The 27851-nt window shown below is 40.2% G+C and overlaps 1 protein-coding gene across 2 annotated transcripts in view; it reads right to left on the reverse strand.

Annotated features, from left to right (window-relative positions):
* Vom2r26 (vomeronasal 2 receptor, 26) overlaps window positions 1-24127 on the reverse strand; it is a 36005-nt gene extending 11878 nt beyond the window's left edge. For both annotated transcript variants that reach the window (XM_087651563.1, NM_001099471.1), the window contains exons 1-4: window positions 23931-24127; window positions 20977-21268; window positions 11669-12481; window positions 10077-10304 (exon numbers count right to left, since the gene is read on the reverse strand). In XM_087651563.1, coding sequence (XP_087507689.1) covers window positions 10077-10304; window positions 11669-12481; window positions 20977-21268; window positions 23931-24127 — 1530 coding nt within the window. The remainder of the gene's footprint in view (window positions 1-10076; window positions 10305-11668; window positions 12482-20976; window positions 21269-23930) is intronic.
* Between the last annotated feature and the right edge of the window lie 3724 nt (window positions 24128-27851).

Consider the following 27851-nt stretch of genomic DNA (forward strand, 5'->3'; position numbering starts at 1 on the left):
ATAGCTAAAGCTATCCTCAACAATAAAAGGACTTCAGGGGGAATCACTATCCCTGAACTCAAGCAGTATTACAGAGCAATAGTGATAAAAACTGCATGGTATTGGTACAGAGACAGACAGATTGACCAATGGAATAGAATTGAAGACCCAGAAATGAACCCACACACCTATGGTCACTTGATTTTTGACAAAGGAGCCAAAACCATCCAATGGAAAAAAGATAGCATTTTCAGCAAATGGTGCTGGTTCAACTGGAGGTCAACATGTAGAAGAATGCAGATCGATCCATCCTTATCACCCTGTACACAGCTTATGTCCAAGTGGATCAAGGACCTCCACATCAAACCAGACACACTCAAACTAATAGAAGAAAAACTAGGGAAGCATCTGGAACACATAGGCACTGGAAAAAATTTCCTGAACAAAACACCAATGGCTTATGCTCTAAGATCAAGAATCGACAAATGGGATCTCATAAAACTGCAAAGCTTTTGTAAGGCAAAGGACACTGTGGTTAGGACAAAACGGCAACCAACAGATTGGGAAAAGATCTTTACCAATCCTACAACAGATAGAGGCCTTATATCCAAAATATACAAAGAACTCAAGAAGTTAGACCGCAGGGAAACAAATAACCCTATTAAAAAATGGGGTTCAGAGCTAAACAAAGAATTCACAGCTGAGGAATGCCGAATGGCTGAGAAACACCTAAAGAAATGTTCAACATCTTTAGTCATAAGGGAAATGCAAATCAAAACAACCCTGAGATTTCACCTCACACCAGTGAGAATGGCTAAGATCAAAAACTCAGGTGACAGCAGATGCTGGCGAGGATGTGGAGAAAGAGGAACACTCCTCCATTGTTGGTGGGATTGCAGACTGGTAAAACCATTCTGGAAATCAGTCTGGAGGTTCCTCAGAAAATTAGACATTGAACTGCCTGAGGATCCAGCTATACCTCTCTTGGGCATATACCCAAAAGATGCCTCAACATATAAAAGAGACACGTGCTCCACTATGTTCATCGCAGCCTTATTTATAATAGCCAGAAGCTGGAAAGAACCCAGATGCCCTTCAACAGAGGAATGGATACAGAAAATGTGGTACATCCACACAATGGAATATTACTCAGCTATCAAAAACAACGAGTTTATGAAATTCGTAGGCAAATGGTTGGAACTGGAAAATATCATCCTGAGTGAGCTAACCCAATCACAGAAAGACATACATGGTATGCACTCATTGATAAGTGGCTATTAGCCCAAATGCTTGAATTACCCTAGATCCCTAGAACAAACGAAACTCAAGACGGATGATCAAAATATGAATGCTTCACTCCTTCTTTAAATGAGGAAAAAGAATACCCTTGGCAGGGAAGGGAGAGGCAAAGATTAAAACAGAGACTGAAGGAACACCCATTCAGAGCCTGCCCCACATGTGGCCCATACATATACAGCCACCCAATTAGACAAGATGGATAAAGCAAAGAAGTGCAGACCGACAGGAGCCGGATGTAGATCGCTCCTGAGAGTCACAGCCAGAATACAGCAAATACAGAGGCGAATGCCAGCAGCAAACCACTGAACTGAGAATAGGTCCCCCGTTGAAGGAATCAGAGAAAGAACTGGAAGAGCTTGAAGGGGCTCGAGACCCCAAAAGTACAACAATGTCAAGCAACCAGAGCTTCCAGGGACTAAGCCACTACCTAAAGACTATACATGGACTGACCCTGGACTCTGACCCCATAGGTAGCAATGAATATCCTAGTAAGAGCACCAGTGGAAGGGGAAGCCCTGGGTCCTGCTAAGACTGAACCCCCAGTGAACTAGACTATGGGGGGAGGGCGGCAATGGGGGGAGGGTTGGGAGGGGAACACCCATAAGGAAGGGGAGGGGGGAGGGGGATGTTTGCCCGGAAACCGGGAAAGGGAATAACACTTGAAATGTATATAAGAAATACTCAAGTTGAGTTCTCTGCACCCAAATCCCGTGGGAGGGAGAGCTAAACCTTCAGAGAGGCAGACAAGCCTGGGAAACCAGAAGAGACTGCTCCCTGCACACACATCTCGGACGCCAGAGGAAAAAGCCAAAGACCATCTGGAACCCTGGTGCACTGAAGCTCCCGGAAGGGGCGGCACAGGTCTTCCTGGTTGCTGCCGCTGCAGAGAGCCCCTGGGCAGCACCCCACGAGCGAACCTGAGCCTCGGGACCACAGGTAAGACCAAATTTTCTGCTGCAAGAAAGCTGCCTGGTGAGCTTGGGACACACGGAAGCAGAATTTCTCTAGGACCGGGCACTTTCTGTGTTTACCGGAAGTCCCACACCCGCGGATCCCGGCCCGCAGCAGCTCTCTGCTCCCAGACCCGGTGAGAGAGAGACCCAACCGCCTGGTCAGGTGGGCACTCCTGAGGCTGCAGAGCGGAAGAGACCACCAACACTGCTCAACCCTGCCCACATCCCTGGCCCAAGAGGAAACTGTATAAGGCCTCTGGGCTCCCGTGGGGGAGGGCCCAGGAGCTGCAGGACCTCTGCGCCTGAGACACCACCGGAACCTGAAAGAAACAGACCGGATAAACAGTTCTCCGCACCCAAATCCCGTGGGAGGGAGAGCTAAACCTTCAGAGAGGCAGACAAGCCTGGGAAACCAGAAGAGACTGCTCCCTGCACACACATCTCGGACGCCAGAGGAAAAAGCCAAAGACCATCTGGAACCCTGGTGCACTGAAGCTCCCGGAAGGGGCGGCACAGGTCTTCCTGGTTGCTGCCGCTGCAGAGAGCCCCTGGGCAGCACCCCACGAGCGAACCTGAGCCTCGGGACCACAGGTAAGACCAACTTTTCTGCTGCAAGAAAGCTGCCTGGTGAACTCAAGACACAGGCCCACAGGAACAGCTGAAGACCTGTAGAGAGGAAAAACTACACGCCCGAAAGCAGAACACACTGTCCCCATAACTGACTGAAAGAGAGGAAAACAGGTCCACAGCACTCCTGACACACAGGCTTATAGGTCAGTCTAGCCACTGTCAGAAATAGCAGAACAAAGTAACACTAGAGATAATCTGATGGCGAGAGGCAAGCGCAGGAACCCAAGCAACAAAAACCAAGACTGCATGCCATCATCGGAGCCCAATTCTCCCACCAAAACAAACATGGAATATCCAAACACACCAGAAAAGCAAGATCTAGTTTCAAAATCATATTTGATCATGATGCTGGAGGACTTCAAGAAAGACATGAACACACTTAGGGAAACACAGGAAATCATTAATAAACAAGTAGAAGCCTACAGAGAGGAATGGCAAAAATCCCTGAAAGAATTCCAGGAAAACACAATCAAACAGTTGAAGGAATTAAAAATGGAAATAGAAGCAATCAAGAAAGAACACATGGAAACAACCCTGGATATAGAAAACCAAAAGAAGAGACAAGGAGCTGTAGATACAAGCTTCACCAACAGAATACAAGAGATGGAAGAGAGAATCTCAGGAGCAGAAGATTCCATAGAAATCATTGACTCAACTGTCAAAGATAATGTAAAGCGGAAAAAGCTACTGGTCCAAAACATACAGGAAATCCAGGACTCAATGAGAAGATCAAACCTAAGGATAATAGGTATAGAAGAGAGTGAAGACTCCCAGCTCAAAGGACCAGTAAATATCTTCAACAAAATCATAGAAGAAAACTTCCCTAACCTAAGAAAAGATACCCATAGGCATACAAGAAGCCTACAGAACTCCAAATAGATTGGACCAGAAAAGAAACACCTCCCGTCACATAATTGTCAAAACACCAAACGCACAAAATAAAGAAAGAATATTAAAAGCAGTAAGGGAAAAAGGTCAAGTAACATATAAAGGGAGACCTATCAGAATCACACCAGACTTCTCGCCAGAAACTATGAAGGCCAGAAGATACTGGACTGATGTCATACAGACCCTAAGAGAACACAAATGCCAGCCCAGGTTACTGTATCCAGCAAAACTCTCAATTAACATTGATGGAGAAACCAAGATATTCCATGACAAAACCAAATTTACACAATATCTTTCTACAAATCCAGCACTACAAAGGATAATAAATGGTAAAGCCCAACATAAGGAGGCAAGCTATACCCTACAAGAAGCAAGAAACTAATCGTCTTGGCAACAAAACAAAGAGAATGAAAGCACACAAACATAACCTCACATCCAAATATGAATATAAAGGGAAGCAATAATCACTATTCCTTAATATCTCTCAATATCAATGGCCTCAACTCCCCAATAAAAAGACATAGATTAACAAACTGGATACGCAACGAGGACCCTGCATTCTGCTGCCTACAGGAAACACACCTCAGAGACAAAGACAGACACTACCTCAGAGTGAAAGGCTGGAAAACAACTTTCCAAGCAAATGGTCAGAAGAAGCAAGCTGGAGTAGCCATTCTAATATCAAATAAAATCAATTTCCAACTAAAAGTCATCAAAAAAGATAAGGAAGGACACTTCATATTCATCAAAGGAAAAATCCACCAAGATGAACTCTCATACCTAAATATCTATGCCCCAAATACATGGGCACCTACATACGTAAAAGAAACCTTACTAAAGCTCAAAACACACATTGCACCTCACACAATAATAGTGGGAGATTTTAACACCCCACTCTCATCAATGGACAGATCATGGAAACAGAAATTAAACAGTGATGTCGACAGACTAAGAGAAGTCATGAGCCAAATGGACTTAACGGATATTTATAGAACATTCTATCCTAAAGGAAAAGGATATACCTTCTTCTCAGCTCCTCATGGTACTTTCTCCAAAATTGACCATATAATTAGTCAAAAAACGGGCCTCAACAGGTAAAAAAAGAGAGAAATAATCCCATGCGTGCTATCGGACCACCACGGCCTAAAACTGGTCTTCAATAACAATAAGGGAAGAATGCCCACATATACGTGGAAATTGAACAATGCTCTACTCAATGATAACCTGGTCAAGGAAGAAATAAAGAAAGAAATTAAAAACTTTTTAGAATTTAATGAAAATGAAGATACAACATACTCAAACTTATGGGACACAATGAAAGCTGTGCTAAGAGGAAAACTCATAGCGCTGAGTGCCTGCAGAAAGAAACAGGAAAGAGCATATGTCAGCAGCTTGACAGCACACCTAAAAGCTCTAGAACAAAAAGAAGCAAATACACCCAGGAGGAGTAGAAGGCAGGAAATAATCAAACTCAGAGCTGAAATCAACCAAGTAGAAACAAAAAGGACCATAGAAAGAATCAACAGGACCAAAAGTTGGTTCTTTGAGAAAATCAACAAGATAGATAAACCCTTAGCCAGACTAACGAGAGGACACAGAGAGTGCGTCCAAATTAACAAAATCAGAAATGAAAAGGGAGACATAACTACAGATTCAGAGGAAATTCAAAAAATCATCAGATCTTACTATAAAAACCTATATTCAACAAAATTTGAAAATCTTCAGGAAATGGACAATGTCCTAGACAGATACCAGGTATCAAAGTTAAATCAGGAACAGATAAACCAGTTAAACAACCCCATAACTCCTAAGGAAATAGAAGCAGTCATTAAAGGTCTCCCAACCAAAAGGAGCCCAGGTCCAGATGGGTTTAGTGCAGAATTCTATCAAACCTTCATAGAAGACCTCATACCAATATTATCCAAACTATTCCACAAAATTGAAACAGATGGAGCCCTACCGAATTCCTTCTACGAAGCTACAATTACTCTTATACCTAAACCACACAAAGACACAACAAAGAAAGAGAACTTCAGACCAATTTCCCTTATGAATATCGACGCAAAAATACTCAATAAAATTCTGGCAAACCGAATTCAAGAGCACATCAAAACAATCATCCACCATGATCAAGTAGGCTTCATCCCAGGCATGCAGGGATGGTTTAATATACGGAAAACCATCAACGTGATCCATTATATAAACAAACTGAAAGAACAGAACCACATGATCATTTCATTAGATGCTGAGAAAGCATTTGACAAAATTCAACACCCCTTCATGATAAAAGTCCTGGAAAGAATAGGAATTCAAGGCCCATACCTAAACATAGTAAAAGCCATATACAGCAAACCAGTTGCTAACATTAAACTAAATGGAGAGAAACTTGGAGCAATCCGACTAAAATCAGGGACTAGACAAGGCTGCCCACTCTCTCCCTACTTATTCAATATAGTTCTTGAAGTTCTAGCCAGAGCAATCAGACAACAAAAGGAGATCAAAGGGATACAGATCGGAAAAGAAGAGGTCAAAATATCACTATTTGCAGATGACATGATAGTATATTTAAGTGATCCCAAAAGTTCCACCAGAGAACTACTAAAGCTGATAAACAACTTCAGCAAAGTGGCTGGGTATAAAATTAACTCAAATAAATCAGTTGCCTTCCTCTATACAAAAGAGAAACAAGCCGAGAAAGAAATTAGGGAAACGACACCCTTCATAATAGACCCAAATAATATAAAGTACCTCGGTGTGACTTTAACCAAGCAAGTAAAAGATCTGTACAATAAGAACTTCAAGACACTGAGGAAAGAAATTGAAGAAGACCTCAGAAGATGGAAAGATCTCCCATGCTCATGGATTGGCAGGATTAATATAGTAAAAATGGACATTTTACCAAAAGCAATCTACAGATTCAATGCAATCCCCATCAAAATACCAATCCAATTCTTCAAAGAGTTAGACAGAACAATTTGCAAATTCATCTGGAATAACAAAAAACCCAGGATAGCTAAAGCTATCCTCAACAATAAAAGGACTTCAGGGGGAATCACTATCCCTGAACTCAAGCAGTACTACAGAGCAATAGTGATAAAAACTGCATGGTATTGGTACAGAGACAGACAGATAGACCAATGGAATAGAATTGAAGACCCAGAAATGAACCCACACACCTATGGTCACTTGATTTTTGACAAAGGAGCCAAAACCATCCAATGGAAAAAAGATAGCATTTTCAGCAAATGGTGCTGGTTCAACTGGAGGGCAACATGTAGAAGAATGCAGATCGATCCATGCTTATCACCCTGTACAAAGCTTAAGTCCCAGTGGATCAAGGACCTCCACATCAAACCAGACACACTCAAACTAATAGAAGAAAAACTAGGGAAGCATCTGGAACACATGGGCACTGGAAAAAATTTCCTGAACAAAACACCAATGGCTTATGCTCAAAGATCAAGAATAGACAAATGGGATCTCATAAAACTGCAAAGCTTCTGTAAGGCAAAGGACACTGTGGTTAGGACAAAACGGCAACCAACAGATTGGGAAAAGATCTTTACCAATCCTACAACAGATAGAGGCCTTATATCCAAAATATACAAAGAACTCAAGAAGTTAGACCGCAGGGAAACAAATAACCCTATTAAAAAATGGGGTTCAGAGCTAAACAAAGAATTCACAGCTGAGGAATGCCGAATGGCTGAGAAACACCTAAAGAAATGTTCAACATCTTTAGTCATAAGAGAAATGCAAATCAAAACAACCCTGAGATTTCACCTCACACCAGTGCGATTGGCTAAGATCAAAAACTCAGGTGACAGCAGATGCTGGTGAGGATGTGGAGAAAGAGGAACACTCCTCCATTGTTGGTGGGATTGCAGACTGGTAAAACCATTCTGGAAATCAGTCTGGAGGTTCCTCAGAAAATTGGACATTGAACTGCCTGAGGATCCAGCTGTACCTCTCTTGGGCATATACCCAAAAGATGCCTCAACATATAAAAGAGACACGTGCTCCACTATGTTCATCACAGCCTTATTTATAATAGCCAGAAGCTGGAAAGAACCCAGATGCCCTTCAACAGAGGAATGGATACAGAAAATGTGGTACATCTACACAATGGAATATTACTCAGCTATCAAAAACAACAAGTTTATGAAATTCGTAGGCAAATGGTTGGAACTGGAAAATATCATCCTGAGTGAGCTAACCCAATCACAGAAAGACATACATGGTATGCACTCATTGATAAGTGGCTATTAGCCCAAATGCTTGAATTACCCTAGATCCCTAGAACAAACGAAACTCAAGACGGATGATCAAAATGTGAATGCTTCACTCCTTCTTTAAATGAGGAAAAAGAATACCCTTGGCAGGGAAGGGAGAGGCAAAGATTAAAACAGAGACTGAAGGAACACCCATTCAGAGCCTGTCCCACATTTGGCCCATACATATACAGCCACCCAATTATACAAGATGGATGAAGCAAAGAAGTGCAGACCGACAGGAGCCAGATGTAGATCGCTCCTGAGAGACACAGCCAGAATACAGCAAATACAGAGGCGAATGCCAGCAGCAAACCACTGAACTGAGAATAGGTCCCCTATTGAAGGAATCAGAGAAAGAACTGGAAGAGCTTGAAGGGGCTCGAGACCCCAAAAGTACAACAATGCCAAGCAACCAGAGCTTCCCGGGACTAAGCCACTACCTAAAGACTATACATGGACTGACCCTTGACTCTGACCCCATAGGTAGCAATGAATATCCTAGTAAGAGCACCAGTGGAAGGGGAAGCCCTGGGTCCTGCTAAGACTGAACCCCCAGTGAACTAGTCTATGGGGGGAGGGCGGCAATGGTGGGAGGGTTGGGAGGGGAACACCCATAAGGAAGGGGAGGGGGGAGGGGGATGTTTGCCCGGAAACCGGGAAAGGGAATAACACTCGAAATGTATATAAGAAATACTCAAGTTAATAAAAAAAAAAGAAATACTCAAGTTAATAAAAATAAAATAAAATAAATAAAGATAGAAAAAAATAAAAAAGAAGAAGGGGGAGAAGGATGGGATAGGACAGGAAACTGGGAAAGGGGATAACATTTGAAATGTAAATAAATAAAAATATCAAATTAAAAAAAAGAAAATATCATACTAAGTGACGTTACTCAATCACAGAAAAGCACACCTGGTATGCATTCATTGATAAGTAGATATTAGCCAAAATGCTCGAATTACCCAAGATGCAATACTCAAGAAGAAGGATGACCAAAATGCGGATGCTCCCACTCCTTCTTAAAAGGGGAAAAAATATCCATAGGAGGGGATATGGAAGCGAAGTTTAGAGCAACAACTGAAGGAACGACCATTCAGAACCTGCTCCACATGTGACTCATATATGTACACCCACCAAAACTAGATAAGATTGCTGAAACTAAAAAATGCATGCTGAAACGGACCGGATATAGATCTCTTCTGAGAGACACATCCAGAGCATGTCCAATACAGAGGTCAATACTAGCAGCAAACCACTCAACTGAGATCAGGACCCCCTTGGGGGGAATTAGAGGAAGGATTGAAAGAGTTGAAGGAGCTTGCAACCCCATAAGAAAAACAATTCCAACAACCAGAGCTTCCAGAGACCAAACCACTACCGAAAGACTATACGTGGACTGACCCAGGGCTCCACCTGTATATGTAGCAGAGAATAACTTTATTGGGGCACCAGTGGAAGGGGAAGCCCTTGGTCCTGCCAAGGTTGGATCCCCAAGTGCAGGGGAATATGGGGAGAAAGAAGTAAGGGAGATGAATAAGGGGAATACCTTTATGGGGGAGGGGGAGGGCATGGAGGCTTATGGATAGGAAACTGGAATAACATCTGAAATGTAAGTAAAGAAATATGTCTAATAAATAAAAGAAAGAAAATGTAGGAAATGATGACAAATTTTGAGTCTGCTGAGGAAGAGGGCAGTGGCCATGGAAAGTCTAAGAAATGACTGTTTTCCTCCTGTTCAAAGCAACAGACTACCTTTAAATTCTTATTGCTTCTTTCTTTACAAAATTCTTCAGGGCATATGTTTCTATCAAGAAATCTTTATTGAAAATTCCTGAGATCTTCAGAACATTTATTGTCAAAAATGCCATTCACTAGAAACAGATGGTCAGAGTTTATGTTAAAAATGTCAAAAATTAAAAATAGAAACATAACACAGGAGCTTAGAAATTGGTTCTTCATGTGATGAAATATATTATTTGAATGTGTTGCAGTGTTTCCACACGACAGTATTTACTGCTGTGTATTATAAATCACTAAGTTAGTGCACACTCACCTTTTTACTTCCTGTGGCCAACTCAATCATGTCTACATATAAGTGAAAGTGTTGATCACGTTTAAAATATTGGCTGACCTTTCCTATCTTCACCTTAATCCCAAGGTGTTCTGAGAAATACTGAGTATGAAAAATGTCATAGTCTTCCTGCAGTATTTCTCTCTGTTTCATAATCACTTTGTCACCGAGAGGATTGGTGAAGTGAGTCTTTCTCAGAAAGGAGTTTAACTAAAAGACAAGCATTAAATTATAATGTCTATAATGTCATTTAAAGAATGAAAGAGATCACAAGAATAATTGGATATATGAAATTATCATAGTATTCCAAGAATTTCAGTTCTCTCAAAGAAGACTACTAAACACAAGCAGATAAAAATATAGAAACAAGCAGAGATATGCAACACACACACACACACACACACACACACACATGCATTAACGGGGAGAGGGGGTCCCATCTTTTCCAAGTCACACATATAATATAGCTATATACTCTATATACTTATTTACACACAAATATACATACATGTTTATATACATAAGTAAACGTTCAGAAAAAAAGACATACATATGCACTCAACTAAAAACACAGATATGAAATCACACAAACTAACTGCACTGGCACACATACAAACATACACAAACACATACAGAAAGACAGAGAGAGAGAGAGAGAGAGAGAGAGAGAGAGAGAGAGAGCGCAACACACTGGGAGAGGTATACAATAATACCAGCCCAGAATGATAATGACACACAGAAAATTTATACTCACACCTATTGACAAAAAGGAAGTCAAATACCAAGCAAAGCACAAAAAAGGGAGACACATATATAGAAAAGCAGATACCAATATGTATAAACACATACAAACACCCAAGAACTCAAGAAATACAAACAATGGTAGACAAAGATAAATACTCTGACAAATTCACAATTTAAAAACCTACAAACATAAATCACACATACAAAAGAAATACGTACATAGAAAAAATTGTTGCTCACTTCCACAGTCATACAGAGAGATAAACATGTAAGTACAAAGCCACACAAATATAAACATAGATGAAGAGAAAGAGTAACACATATACGAGTGCATAGTGAGAAAGATAAATTCACACATATAAACATATTTATATAGATGGAACTGAATACCAACACTATTTCTTCCTTAATTACTCTCAGAAAACAAAGTAAGTTAATCAGAGCCTACACTGGGGGCAGAATCACTGGAATACCCTAGTGAAAACCATTCCTTCAAATGATTTCCATATAATTGACAAATATAAATAAAAACTCATCATAGAGAAAATTCATGAGGAAGTACTCTTTATATCAAATTTTGAAGGGTTATGCTGAAGGATATTTGGGTGCTCTGTATGACACCACAAATTTTCATTGATAAATTATGTCTTCTTTTTCTATATGTGTTCACATTTATTATAGTCACTAGATTTTGTTCTTCTTTAGGAAAAATGTTCAGAAACCTATGTATTTTGGAAAATATTTCCTATTTCATCTAGAGTGATCATCTAAGAGATTTTAAATAACTATGCAATTGAAGACATCAAACATCATCCAATAGAAGTTCTCACCTTCAAGCAGTGAGAACTGGCTCCTTTCTCATTGTCTATTGCCTGATTATCAACCTGTTGCAGATTCAACTCATGAAATGCATGGGCCATTGCATACACAGCATTATATATATTATAACTGTCATCACTAAAGGCCATGTCAAACTTCTGTTCCAATAGCCATTCCAATGAGGCACCGGATGTATAGTTCTCCAGTATTTCACAGTTAGATGCTGAACCTTCATAGTTTAAGTACTTCCAGTCTGGCATTACTTGACATAAATCTGTGCTTCTGAGTTGATACCATGTCTGTACCAAATTATTAAAGCCAGAAATTTCACCATGGTGGTGTTGAAATGTAAAAGTCCCATAGAATGTGTCATGAGTTAAATCTCTATTACTGGTAGGGAAATTCCACTGTTTTGTGGTGACCCATATTCTGTGTTTAACTGGAGATTCCCATATTCTGAAGTTCAACTCAGTAATACTGTTTCCCTCCCCATAAATGATAATAACACTTGTGGATGACATCACAATTTGGTCGTAGTACATTTCAACTTTATGATGGAATAATAATTCAGAGAATGATATCATGCTCACAAAGGCAAAGCAAATTTTTTTGCTTTCACTCACTTTTTTCAACTCTGAGAGAAATCGATTGCCTTGATCCTCATCTGAGATGAAAAGCCCAACCCAGTTCCAGTTGAAATAAAGTATGAAGGAGACAATTGCCAATGCTAGTGATGTGTCCTTTGGTGCCATCTGATAGAGATAGGGAAATTGTTCATTATCATTCAAGGTAGAATGAAAAGGTCCATAGGTAAGCTGAAGGAACTGAAACACAGAGAGAATCATGAGGTGTAGTGCACTTAAAAACTTGCAATCATATCTACCTACAAAGGGTGACTTTTCTTCTTATCTCTTATTCAAATGAGAAAATGTGGAAGCCTGGCACATTCACTTGTAATTGGAACAGCAAACATAGCTGTATGACAAAGACATCACAAAACTTTTTCACATTTTATAATAACTGCCTTTCTGTCTTTCAGTTTTAGTCCTCAAATCTGTGTTTTGGATGTTTGTAGGGATTTTAATATATTTACTGCTTGGGGTTATTTGACTAATTGTTTATAAGAAAGACAATGCCTTAATCCAAAAATGCTTCTCCTAAGATTTAACAGTAAAGCCATATGCATAATACTGCTATAGGATTTAGGAAAAAATATTCTTATCTTGCCCTACAATAAGATATTCCTTGTACACTAGAGCTTGTGACTCACATAAAGATTCCAGGGGTCTCCTACTTAGAATAAGGCTCCAAAATACTCTAGGAATATCTGCTTCTGTGACTCTTCAGGAAACAGATAATTAGAACAAAGTAGAATTTAAAATGTAAACAAGATTTGAAATATAAATTAAAAAAATCCAAAAAATGTAAACAAGATTTGACAGTGTAAATATGTTAGCAGCAGATCATATTAAAAACTCATCCTGGGGGCGGCACAGGTCTTCCTGGTTGCTGCCGCTGCAGAGAGCCCCTGGGCAGAACCCCACGAGCGAACCTGAGCCTCGGGACCACAGGTAAGAACAAATTTTCTGCTGCAAGAAAGCTGCCTGGTGAGCTTGGGACACAGAAGCAGAATTTCTCTAGGACCGGGCACATTCTGTGTTTACCGAGAGTCCCACACCCGCAGATCCCGGCCCGCAGCAGCTCTCTGCTCCCAGACTTGGTGAGAGAGAGACCCAACCGCCTGGTCAGCTGGGCACTCCTGAGGCTGCAGAGCGGAAGAGACCACCAACACTGCTCACCCCTGCCCACATCCCTGGCCCAAGAGGAAACTGTATAAGGCCTCTGGGCTCCAGTGGGGGAGGGCCCAGGAGCGGCAGGACCCCTGCCTGAGACACCGCCAGAACCTGAAAGGAACAGACCGGAACCTGAAAGAAACAGACCAGATAAACAGTTCTCTGCACCCAAATCCCGTGGGAGTGAGAGCTAAACCTTCAGAGAGGCAGACAAGCCTGGGAAACCAGAAGAGACTGCTCCCTGCACACACATCTCGGACGCCAGAGGAAAAAGCCAAAGACCATCTGGAACCCTGGTGCACTGAAGCTCCCGGAAGGGGCGGCACAGGTCTTCCTGGTTGCTGCCGCTGCAGAGAGCCCCTGGGCAGCACCCCACGAGCGAACTTGAGCCTCAGGACCACAGGTAAGACCAACTTTTCTGCTGCAAGAAAGCTGCCTGGTGAACTCAAGACACAGGCCCACAGGAACAGCTGAAGACCTGTAGAGAGGAAAAACTACACGCCCGAAAGCAGAACACTCTGTCCCAATAACTGACTGAAAGAGAGGAAAACAGGTCTACAGCACTCCTGACACACAGGCTTATAGGACAGTCTAGCCACTGTCAGAAATAGCAGAACAAAGTAACACTAGAGATAATCTGATGGCGAGAGGCAAGCGCAGGAAACCAAGCAACAGAAACCAAGACAACATGGCACCATCGGAGCCCAATTCTCCCATCAAAACAAACATGGAATATCCAAACACACCAGAAAAGCAAGATCTAGTTTCAAAATCATTTTTGATCATGATGCTGGAGGACTTCAAGAAAGACATGAAGAACTCCCTTAGAGAACAAGTAGAAGCCTACAGAGAGGAATCGCAAAAATGCCTGAAAGAATCGCAAAAATCCCTGAAAGAATTCCAGGAAAACATAAATAAACAAGTAGAAGCCCATAGAGAGGAGACACAAAAATCCCTGAAAGAAGTCCAGGAAAACATAAATAAACAAGTAGAAGCCCATAGAGAGGAGACACAAAAATCCCTGAAAGAATTCCAGGAAAACACAATCAAACAGTTGAAGGAATTAAAAATGGAAATAGAAGCAATCAAGAAAGAACACATGGAAACAACCCTGGATATAGAAAACCAAACGAAGAGACAAGGAGCTGTAGATACACGCTTCACCAACAGAATACAAGAGATGGAAGAGAGAATCTCAGGAGCAGAAGATTCCATAGAAATCATTGACTCAACTGTCAAAGATAATGTAAAGGAGAAAAAGCTACTGGTCCAAAACATACAGGAAATCCAGGACTCAATGAGAAGATCAAACCTAAGGATAGTAGGTATAGAAGAGAGTGAAGACTCCCAGCTCAGAGGACCAGTAAATATCTTCAACAAAATCATAGAAGAAAACTTCCCTAACCTAAGAAAAGATACCCATAGGCATACAAGAAGCCTACAGAACTCCAAATAGATTGGACCAGAAAAGAAACACCTCCCATCACATAATAGTCAAAACACCAAACGCACAAAATAAAGAAAGAATATTAAAAGCAGTAAGGGAAAAAGGTCAAGTAACATATAAAGGCAGACCTATCAGAATCACACCAGACTTCTCGCCAGAAACTATGAAGGCCAGAAGATCCTGGACTGATGTCATACAGACCCTAAGAGAACACAAATGCCAGCCCAGGTTACTGTATCCTGCAAAACTCTCAATTAACATTGATGGAGAAACCAAGATATTCCATGACAAAACCAAATTTACACAATATCTTTCTACAAATCCAGCACTACAAAGGATAATAAATGGTAAAGACCAACATAAGGAGGCAAGCTATACCCTACAAGAAGCAAGAAACTAATCGTCTTGGCAACAAAACAAAGAGAATGACAGCACACAAACATAACCTCACATCCAAATATGAATATAACGGGAAACAATAATCACTATTCCTTAATATCTCTCAATATCAATGGCATCAACTCCCCAATAAAAAGACATAGATTAACAAACTGGATACACAACGAGGACCCTGCATTCTGCTGCCTACAGGAAACACACCTCAGAGACAAAGACAGACACTACCTCAGAGTGAAAGGCTAGAAAACAACTTTCCAAGCAAATGGTCAGAAGAAGGAAGCTGGAGTAGCCATTCTAATATCAAATAAAATCAATTTCCAACTAAAAGTCATCAAAAAAGATAAGGAAGGACACTTCATATTCATCAAAGGAAAAATACACCAAGATGAACTCTCAATCCTAAATATCTATGCCCCAAATACAAGGGCACCTACATACGTAAAAGAAACCTTACTAAAGCTCAAAACACACATTGCACCTCACACAATAATAGTGGGAGATTTCAACACCCCACTCTCATCAATGGACAGATCATGGAAACAAAAATTAAACAGTGATGTCGACAGACTAAGAGAAGTCATGAGCCAAATGGACTTAACGAATATATAGAACATTTTATCCTAAAGCAAAAGGATATACCTTCTTCTCAGCTCCTCATGGTACTTTCTCCAAAATTGACCATATAATTGGTCAAAAAACGGGCCTCAACAGGTACAGAAAGATAGAAATAATCCCATGTGTGCTATCAGACCACCAAGGCCTAAAGCTGGTCTTCAATAACAATAAGGGAAGAACGCCCACATATACGTGGAAATTGAACAATGCTCTACTCAATGATAACCTGGTCAAGGAAGAAATAAAGAAAGAAATTAAAAACTTTTTAGAATTTAATGAAAATGAAGGTACAACATACCCAAACTTATGGGACACAATGAAAGCTGTGCTAAGAGGAAAACTCATAGCGCTGAGTGCCTGCAGAAAGAAACAGGAAAGAGCATATGTCAGCAGCTTGACAGCACACCTAAAAGCTCTAGAACAAAAAGAAGCAAATACACCCAGGAGGAGTAGAAGGCAGGAAATAATCAAACTCAGAGCTGAAATCAACCAAGTAGAAACAAAAAGGACCATAGAAAGAATCAACAGAACCAAAAGTTGGTTCTTTGAGAAAATCAACAAGATAGATAAACCCTTAGCCAGACTAACGAGAGGACACAGAGAGTGCGTCCAAATTAACAAAATCAGAAATGAAAAGGGAGACATAACTACAGATTCAGAGGAAATTCAAAAAATCATCAGATCTTACTATAAAAACCTATATTCAACAAAACTTGAAAATCTTCAGGAAATTGACAATTTCCTAGACAGATACCAGGTATCAAAGTTAAATCAGGAACAGATAAACCAGTTAAACAACCCCATAACTCCTAAGGAAATAGAAGCAGTCATTAAAGGTCTCCCAACCAAAAAGAGCCCAGGTCCAGACGGGTTTAGTGCAGAATTCTATCAAACCTTCATAGAAGACCTCATACCAATATTATCCAAACTATTCCACAAAATTGAAACAGATGGAGCACTACCGAATTCCTTCTGCGAAGCCACAATTACTCTTATACCTAAACCACACAAAGACATAACAAAGAAAGAGAACTTCAGACCAATTTCCCTTATGAATATCGACGCAAAAATACTCAATAAAATTCTGGCAAACCGAATTCAAGAGCACATCAAAACAATCATCCACCATGACCAAGTAGGCTTCATCCCAGGCATGCAGGGATGGTTTAATATACGGAAAACCATCAACGTGATGCATTATATAAACAAACTGAAAGAACAGAACCACATGATCATTTCATTAGATGCTGAGAAAGCATTTGACAAAATTCAACACCCCTTCATGATAAAAGTCCTGGAAAGAATAGGAATTCAAGGCCCATACCTAAACATAGTAAAAGCCATATACAGTAAACCAGTTGCTAACATTAAACTAAATGGAGAGAAACTTGAAGCAATCCCACTAAAATCAGGGACTAGACAAGGCTGTCCACTCTCTCCCTACTTATTCAATATAGTTCTTGAAGTTCTAGCCAGAGCAATCAGACAACAAAAGGAGATCAAGGGGATACAGATCAGAAAAGAAGAGGTCTAAATATCACTATTTGCAGATGACATGATAGTATATTTAAGTGATCCCAAAAGTTCCACCAGAGAACTACTAATGCTGATAAACAACTTCAGCAAAGTGGCTGGGTATAAAATTAACTCAAATAAATCAGTTGCCTTCCTCTATACAAAAGAGAAACAAGCCGAGAAAGAAATTAGGGAAACGACACCCTTCATAATAGACCCAAATAATATAAAGTACCTCGGTGTGACTTTAACCAAGCAAGTAAAAGATCTGTACAATAAGAACTTCAAGACACTGAGGAAAGAAATTGAAGAAGACCTCAGAAGATGGAAAGATCTCCCATGCTCATGGATTGGCAGGATTAATATAGTAAAAATGGACATTTTACCAAAAGCAATCTACAGATTCAATGCAATCCCCATCAAAATACCAATCCAATTCTTCAAAGAGTTAGACAGAACAATTTGCAAATTCATCTGGAATAACAAAAAACCCAGGATAGCTAAAGCTATCCTCAACAATAAAAGGACTTCAGGGGGAATCACTATCCCTGAACTCAAGCAGTATTACAGAGCAATAGTGATAAAAACTGCATGGTATTGGTACAGAGACAGACAGATAGACCAATGGAATAGAATTGAAGACCCAGAAATGAACCCACACACCTATGGTCACTTGATTTTTGACAAAGGAGCCAAAACCATCCAATGGAAAAAAGATAGCATTTTCAGCAAATGGTGCTGGTTCAACTGGAGGGCAACATGTAGAAGAATGCAGATCGATCCATGCTTATCACCCTGTACAAAGCTTAAGTCCAAGTGGATCAAGGACATCCACATCAAACCAGACACACTCAAACTAATAGAAGAAAACCTAGGGAAGCATCTGGAACACATAGGCACTGGAAAAAATTTCCTGAACAAAACACCAATGGCTTATGCTCTAAGATCAAGAATCAACAAATGGGATCTCATAAAACTGCAAAGCCTCTGTAAGGCAAAGGACACTGTGGTTAGGACAAAATGGCAACCAACAGATTGGGAAAAGATCTTTACCAATCCTACAACAGATAGAGGCCTTATATCCAAAATATACAAAGAACTCAAGAAGTTAGACCGCAGGGAAACAAATAACCCTATTAAAAAATGGGGTTCAGAGCTAAACAAAGAATTCACAGCTTGAGGAATGCCGAATGGCTGAGAAACACCTAAAGAAATGTTCAACATCTTTAGTCATAAGGGAAATGCAAATCAAAACAACCCTGAGATTTCACCTCACACCAGTGAGAATGGCTAAGATCAAAAACTCAGGTGACAGCAGATGCTGGCGAGGATGTGGAGAAAGAGGAACACTCCTCCATTGTTGGTGGGATTGCAGACTGGTAAAACCATTCTGGAAATCAGTCTGGAGGTTCCTCAGAAAATTAGACATTGAACTGCCTGAGGATCCAGCTATACCTCTCTTGGGCATATACCCAAAAGATGCCTCAACATATAAAAGAGACACGTGCTCCACTATGTTCATCGCAGCCTTATTTATAATAGCCAGAAGCTGGAAAGAACCCAGATGCCCTTCAACAGAGGAATGGATACAGAAAATGTGGTACATCCACACAATGGAATATTACTCAGCTATCAAAAACAACAAGTTTATGAAATTCGTAGGCAAATGGTTGGAACTGGAAAATATCATCCTGAGTGAGCTAACCCAATCACAGAAAGACATACATGGTATGCACTCATTGATAAGTGGCTATTAGCCCAAATGCTTGAATTACCCTAGATCCCTAGAACAAACGAAACTCAAGACGGATGATCAAAATGTGAATGCTTCACTCCTTCTTTAAATGAGGAAAAAGAATACCCTTGGCAGGGAAGGGAGAGGCAAAGATTAAAACAGAGACTGAAGGAACATCCATTTAGAGCCTGCCCCACATGTGGCCCATACATATACAGCCACCCAATTAGACAAGATGGATGAAGCAAAGAAGTGCAGACCGACAGGAGCCGGATGTAGATCGCTCCTGCAAGACACAGCCAGAATACAGCAAATACAGAGGCGAATGCCAGCAGCAAACCACTGAACTGAGAATAGGTCCCCCGTTGAAGGAATCAGAGAAAGAACTGGAAGAGCTTGAAGGGGCTCGAGACCCCAAAAGTACAACAATGTCAAGCAACCAGAGCTTCCAGGGACTAAGCCACTACCTAAAGACTATACATGGACTGACCCTGGACTCTGACCCCATAGGTAGCAATGAATATCCTAGTAAGAGCACCAGTGGAAGGGGAAGCCCTGGGTCCTGCTAAGACTGAACCCCCAGTGAATTAGTCTATGGGGGGGGGGCGGCAATGGGGGGATGGTTGGGAGGGGAACACCCATAAGGAAGTGGAGGGGGGAGGGGGATGTTTGCCCGGAAACCGGGAAAGGGAATAACACTCGAAATGTATATAAGAAATACTCAAGTTAATAAAAAAATAAAAAAATAAAAAAAAAATAAAAAAAAAACTCATCCTACTAAATACTCAGGCAATTATGGAGCAAGATGTATAGGGCCCAAAATTTGTACCTTTTGAAGAAACTATACAGAAACAAATTTATATTGGATGGAGTTATCTCCTCCATGCAAAGTGTCTTATGATTATAGAAAAATCATCATGTGGAAAAATATGAAAAACAAGGTGTCAGAATCCCATAACCACTCTTTCTTAGAAAGCTTCACTTGTTAAGGTCCATTCTTGTATTTTATGATGAGGAAACAAAAGAAAAACAAGATAAGACATACCAATACATTCCATAAAATATGGCATAATAATTATATTATTAAAGAAAATTATTTGTAATAACTATAGCAGTATGTTGCTGAAATTTTTGCCAGAAGGTCTAATGACAATTGTCACACTCATTGCTAGTAAAATGGCGAACTCCACAGACGGGGTTGCAGGTTTTCATCCTATCTTATGCCACTAAAATGTCATGAGCTACCAGAACAAGAATGATCCATCTGTCATGCTTTTGTAAAAATATTCCAGATACTTAAAAGTTGAACTAGAGATAAAATGTTTGCAAAATATAATTCTGTGTTATATCACAGTTTATCACTGATGACTAAACTTATAACACTACCATGTTGGTAAATGATAACTCTGTAATTTCACATTTTACCAATGATAATCTAAACTTATGACCAAGAGGAGAATAACACATATCAGGAAACACAAATATGTTCTAATTTTTGGTACAACATGAATCAATCTCTGCTTATTTAAATTTGTATAAATAAGTACTCTGAATGCCAGTCTACAAGGCTGCAAGAGTCTCTATCACCATATCAGAATCAATTCTTCATGGTATCCTCTATTCCTCCTTTATGGAATCTGTCAACTTCTGGAGGTGGCCCCTAGCAGAAGGCCTATCATGTTTCTAGTTAGCAGATGCTTTGGAACTACATAGATTGTCATAAGCATAAATCCAACCTCATCCATCAAGTTTTGTAATATCTATCAAAGTCCCCCAAAGTAACATGATGTTAAGAATTCCTGACCTATAACTCACACGTGGAGATGAGAAGATGTCCAGTTTTGTCAAAAAAAGTAACGATGTTCCCCAATGCGGTCCTGTAAGCAGAAATGTACACTTGGTCTCTTCCTTACAGAAATAATTAGGAATAGGCTTCTCAAATTCTTCGTGAAATAAATAGGGTGTAGGTGTTACAGTTTTTCCATCACAATAGCCAAAAGAGTATTTTATAATCAAAGACATATTTGGTAAAAGATCAGGATTCCTGTTGATTTCATCTATTGAAAAGGCCAATGTCAAAGCATATTTGTGGTTTTTAGCTGTTTTTCTGTAAAAGAGTACAGTGTTGTTTTATAAACAGATGGATATGCATGATCATTTGTGCTGAATAGAAGCATTATTCTATACTGGGAGTTTCTGCATCTGGCCTCTAAAGAGGGAACAAATGGCTTTTGTTGTGAGATTAGATTGACATGAGAACCTGGAAAATAGTAAACACTTTAAAAGTTCATGACAGTGTGTCTCCCATAAATAAGATATGGTATTGACCTCATACACAGTGAATATTTCCATATGTGTTTTTAGTCCCTCATCAGAAGGTAAAGCTAAAACCTCAGATATTGACAAAGAGTAATTCTGATAATTTCTTCATTTTGAAATTATTGAGCAATATAAAAATACATGTTATGAGACCCATTGAGTTCACCATATTTTCTTGTGAAGTTAACTGAATTGGTTAAGGATGATTTATCATAATTTATCAGTGCATAATAATTTTTCTGCGGCAAGCTTTGGTACTGTATTACAATCACTTATATTTAGTGGTCAATATTCTTACCATGTTCCCTCATATCTCTCCTCATCTTGTTAATTTTTCTTTCAATCTTTACCTGAAAGAAAATCTTTTCTAAAGATTCACTTTTAAGTAAATTAAAATATCAAACATGCATTGGTTAAATGATACAAGTCTATGCATATGTTTGCAAGTATTTGAGCAAAGGTTATTTAGGTCATAAGACAAGTGTTTTATAAGATATGTTGCTGTAGACTGTCCTCCCTTCAAATGTGCAGGTATACACTTGTGCCAGGTACTAATACACTAATGCAGAGAGTAGGGGCTTGTTCCAACACCCAAGTATCAGTTACCTACTTTCTATTAGAAAGAAATGTGAAATATTCACTCTGGGTACTTCTCAGCATTATAAATTAATTTCTAGGAAACACCAATGATAACCTTTCCAATTACACTAAAACAACACTAGCATCCTACTGAGAACTAGGAAAATAAGGAGACTGCAGTGATATTTATATGACCCAGTATTATACATTTGTAAAATAGAAGAAAAATCTTTGGGGTATAAATTATAAAGAAAATGTTCATTTTTAAAATAAAAGTAGGCAACAACTTTTATTTAAATGAAATAAATATTTTCTTTATATTTATGAAAAGAATATCTTCTGTCTCGTCCTTGTCATTTCATATAACTGGTCAATAAACACTAAACATACACCTACATATTTAATAATTACATTTGATGTAAATACTAACAGGTTTTCAACAAAAACTGTACCACTCTGATGCTTTTACTCTTCAATCTATAAAATAGGCCATTTTAGAATATTCTTTATTACCACACACACACACAAAATCTCAATTGAAATTTACTAATGCACAAAAGAAATTTGAGAATACACTTCATGCAATGCTCAAACTACTTCCTACAACTAAACTTCAGGACACATCAGTTAATTAAGATGGCTGTGTAGTCTAGTAGTTTAATAGGCTGTGTTTTTAAACAACTATAAGCAATCCACAAAAATGGGTATTGATACCACATTGGAAACATGTGAATCTATATTTACTGAAAAATTTCCCACAAGATATAAACATCATAAAAAGATCAGAGATTAACCAAATTAGACATGAAAAAGGAGACATGTGTCTTAATGAAAAAACTTAATAGACAACTCCTGTACCCCTGTTATCAAGTGTTCCACCTTTCCTACAACACAACTGTCACACGTTCCAGTGACAAGGGATGTAACTAGTCACCACTGTTATTGATAGCCTCACCATTCAAAGAATGTAAACATATTATTTGATTCCATATGTTCCAAATATGTTTTACTCTAAAACAAGAGTGCTGAACTGAACTTTATTAAAAAAAAAAAAAAGAAGCCCTTGGTCCTGCCAAGACTGAACCCCCAGTGAACGTGATTGTTGGGAGGAAGGCGGTAATGGGGGGGAAGGTGGGGAGGGGAACAAAAAAAGCCAGTGATTGTACATGAATAGTGTGAAGCACAAAGCCACAGTTCTTTTGGATTTTATCTTTTAAAATACTTGAATGTCTTGTCCTCTAATGACATGAATATTCCTTGCTCATAAACATAAAAAATCCATCTAGACATCATATGATATATGAATTTCTGAGTGTAAAGAACTTCTTTCCAAACTTGATGAAGTTTTAGAAGGCAAGAAGTGAGCACATGCAATGAATTTGAGAGAATAAGTTTGTATGTATGTAAAATTCTTGACAAGTGTATGTGCCATGAATAATATAGAACCTGCATATGCTCCAGGAGCAACACATCAATAAAAAAACTGTCAGTAAAATTTATGATCATTTATTTGCATATTCTTGATATAAAACACAATGAACTATTATGAGATCAATTTTAATAAGTCATCACTTTTTAGAGTGCAATATAAACTGTTATTAGGAAGGTTTTATGGATACAATCAAAATTGATAGTAATTTATTCCTCAGTTTCCAGGATTTAAGTTGGAGGTCACCTGGAAGAAAACCAAAACCATCACTGAATTAATTAAAAGAAGAGAATAGAATTGAATCTGTAAACGAATTAATTGTTTCTTGGTATTCACAAATAGCACTGGAACAGAAGACACTACGATTAGACTAATCTTCATCTTCAGAGCACTCAAGAAATATTCAAGTTGTCATTTACATTGATAATACAAATGCACTTACAGGACATTCAGAGTCTGGTTGAAATAATCTTTCTCCATAGGTATCTGAACTGCTTCAAGAATGAAGGAACAAGTTGACTGCAAATCTCCATCTTTGACTTCATCCAAATTTATTCTCAAAAAGCACCTGGGATCAATGACATTTGCCATGAGAAGTGGAATGTTGATGAGGAAGAACACCACCATAAAAATGAACATATTTTTCCTGCCTTAAACCTGGGCAGTGTTGATTGTGAAGTGCCATGAACGACAAATTACTACCAGCTTTTATTTCTCTGGGCAAAGGAGAAGATTATTGCATATTCATGATGCCTTATTTTGAAGACTGTTTCTGAGCTCTGGAGGAAACTTAAATGCTTTCTTTCCTGGGGCTCTGCAACTGGTGTTCACAGTCCATGTAATAAACATGGGTAGGAAAATACTTAGGAGGATAATTCATTCCCAGGATCCAGGATATTGCTCATGTGTGTGAATGCCTACAAGGAAGCCCATTTGTTCAAATTTGGCCCTTAGAATGTGTCAACAAGCTGATTATGTTAACACAGCTAGAAATTATGTCAGTAGATTGTTTCAGTTAATTCACAGTGAGACATCCAGTAGTAATACAATCGGAGCTACTGGGGACACATAGGACATTGTATTACAAAGTCCAAGTCAGGGAGAGGCACTCGTGTTTATAATCACTGAAAAACATGGACCATGTACAATATGGACTATGTCACACCAGTGTAATGAACAGATTATCTAAATAAGGCCCATGGTTGCATTGACTTGAGAGTCAATAAACTGATCAAAGCAAAAATATAATTATTCCAGCTCTATCCAAAATTATACAGTCCTTGACAAATCCAGAGTTAATGTACATGATAAAGATTGAGTTTTAAATGTTCAACAAGATCCAGAGAAAATGCCATGCTCTGTTCTTCCTTTTTTCTTCCTTTTCTTTTTTGGTTATTTTATTTATTTACATTTATTCCCCTTCCCAGTTTCTCCTCCACAACCCCTCTGTTCTGGCACCCTCTCTCTGTCTCTATGAGGCTGCTCCCCTACAATCCCACTCACTCCCACTTAGCACCTTAGCATTCCCCTACCGTGGGTCATCGATTCTCCATAGGACCAAGGGGCTCCTCTTCTAGTAATGATAGGTAAAGCAGTCATCTGCTAGATACCCAGCTGGAACCATGCATCTTCCCATGTGTACTCTTTTGTTGGTGGTTTTGTAATTCCAAGCATTCAATACGACTGAGAAAGTAATCTTAATATTTGAATTCCAAATCATGATCTTCCTCTCTGACCCTCACTTTGGTTTCAATTTAACAACTTGTGCTGACACATCTATCTTGTATCATCTTTGTTGTCATACACTGGTTTTGCTCTTTTTATACTGCAGTAGTGACTATGAAGGAAGGAATGTTTAGAAATATCTTCACCCTAACCAATGAGTTGCCTATTGCTCTGCTTTCTTTCAATCTGTATCCACTGAAAGAAGTTCATGAGTGTACAATGTTCAGTAAACTCTCTGATGGTCAATGTTGATTCTAGAATGCAAACAAGAATAAATGGGTAGAATGATTTTATTAAAAAAAAAAGTTTACAAATTGGAACACAGTGTTGCTTCACATTCGCAGTCAGTATTTGCTTCTAAGATACTAAGAAAATGGCCCACGGATCCCGGCCCGCAGCAGCTCTCTGCTTCCAGACCCCGTGGGAAAGAGGCCTCACCGCCTGCTCAGGTGGGCACTCCTGAGGCTGCAGAGCAGAAGAGACCACCAACACTGCCCACCCCTGCCCACATCCCTGGCCCAAGAGGAAACTGTATAAGGCCTCTGGGCTCCCGTGGGGGAGGGCCCAGGAGCGGCAGGACCCCTGCCTGAGACACCGCCAGAACCTGAAGGAAACAGACCAGATAAACAGTTCTCTGCACCCAAATCCCGTGGGAGGGAGAGCTAAACCTTCAGAGAGGCAGACAAGCCTGGGAAACCAGAAGAGACTGCTCTCTGTACATACATCTCGGACGCCAGAGGAAAACACCAAAGGCCATCTGGAACCCTGGTGCACTGAAGCTCCCGGAAGGGGCAGCACAGGTCTTCCTGGTTGCTGCCACCGCAGAGAGCCCGTGGGCAGCACCCCTCGAGCAAACTTGAGCCTCGGGACCACAGGTAAGACCAACTTGTCTGCTGCAAGAAAGCTGCCTGATGAAATCGGGACACACAGAGGCAGAATTCCTCTAGGACCGGGCATGTCCTGTGTTTACCGGAAGTCCCACACCCGCGGATCCCGGCCCTCAGCAGCTCTCTGCTCCCAGACCCCGTGGGAAAGAGACCTCACCGCCTGCTCAGGTGGGCACTCCTGAGGCTGCAGAGCGGAAGAGACCACCAACACTGCCCACCCCTGCCCACATCCCTGGCCCAAGAGGAAACTATATAAGGCCTCTGGGCTCCCGTGGGGGAGGGCCCAGGAGCGGCAGGACCCCTGCCTGAGACACCGCCGGAACCTGAAAGAAACAAACCAGATAAACAGTTCTCTGCACCCAAATCCCGTGGGAGGGAGAGCTGAACCTTCAGAGAGGCAGACAAGCCTGGGAAACCAGAAAAGACTGCTCTCTGCACACACATCTCGGACGCCAGAGGAAAACACCAAAGGCCATCTGGAACCCTGGTGCACTGAAGCTCCCGGGAGGGGCGGCGCATATCTTCCTGGTTGCTGCCGCTGCAGAGAGCCCGTGGGCAGCACCCCACGAGCGAACTTGAGCCTCGGGACCACAGGTAAGACCAAATTTTCTGCTGCAAGAAAGCTGCCTGGTGAACTCAAGACACAGGCCCACAGGAACAGCTGAAGACCTGTAGAGAGGAAAAACTACACGCCCGAAAGCAGAACACTCTGTCCCCATAACTGACTGAAAGAGAGGAAAACAGGTCTACAGCACTCCTGACACACAGGCTTATAGGACAGTCTAGCCACTGTCAGAAATAGCAGAACAAAGAAACACTAGAGATAATCTGATGGCGAGAGGCAAGCGCAGGAACCCAAGCAACAGAAATCAAGACTACATGGCATCATCGGAGCCCAATTCTCCCACCAAAACAAACATGGAATATCCAAACACACCAGAAAAGCAAGATCTAGTTTCAAAATCATTTTTGATCATGATGCTGGAGGACTTCAAGAAAGACGTGAAGAACTCCCTTAGGGAAACACAGGAAAACATTAATAAACAAGTAGAAGCCTACAGAGAGGAATCGCAAAAATCCCTGAAAGAATCACAAAAATCCCTGAAAGAATTCCAGGAAAACACAATCAAACAGTTGAAGGAATTAAAAATGGAAAAAGAAGCAATCAAGAAAGAACACATGGAAACAACCCTGGATATAGAAAACCAAACGAAGAGACAAGGAGCTGTAGATACAAGCTTCACCAACAGAATACAAGAGATGGAAGAGAGAATCTCAGGAGCAGAAGATTCCATAGAAATCATTGACTCAACTGTCAAAGATAATGTAAAGCGGAAAAAGCTACTGGTCCAAAACATACAGGAAATCCAGGACTCAATGAGAAGATCAAACCTAAGGATAATAGGTATAGAAGAGAGTGAAGACTCCCAGCTCAAAGGACCAGTAAATATCTTCAACAAAATCATAGAAGAAAACTTCCCTAACCTAAAAAAAGAGATACCCATAGGCATACAAGAAGCCTACAGAACTCCAAATAGATTGGACCAGAAAAGAAACACCTCCCATCACATAATAGTCAAAACACCAAACGCACAAAATAAAGAAAGAATATTAAAAGCAGTAAGGGAAAAAGGTCAAGTAACATATAAAGGCAGACCTATCAGAATCACACCAGACTTCTCGCCAGAAACTATGAAGGCCAGAAGATCCTGGACTGATGTCATACAGACCCTAAGAGAACACAAATGCCA

This window comes from Rattus norvegicus, chromosome 1 (genome assembly GCF_021556685.1).
Source record: "Rattus norvegicus strain SHRSP/BbbUtx chromosome 1, alternate assembly SHRSP_T2T, whole genome shotgun sequence".
Classification (NCBI taxonomy): Eukaryota; Metazoa; Chordata; class Mammalia; order Rodentia; family Muridae; genus Rattus; species Rattus norvegicus.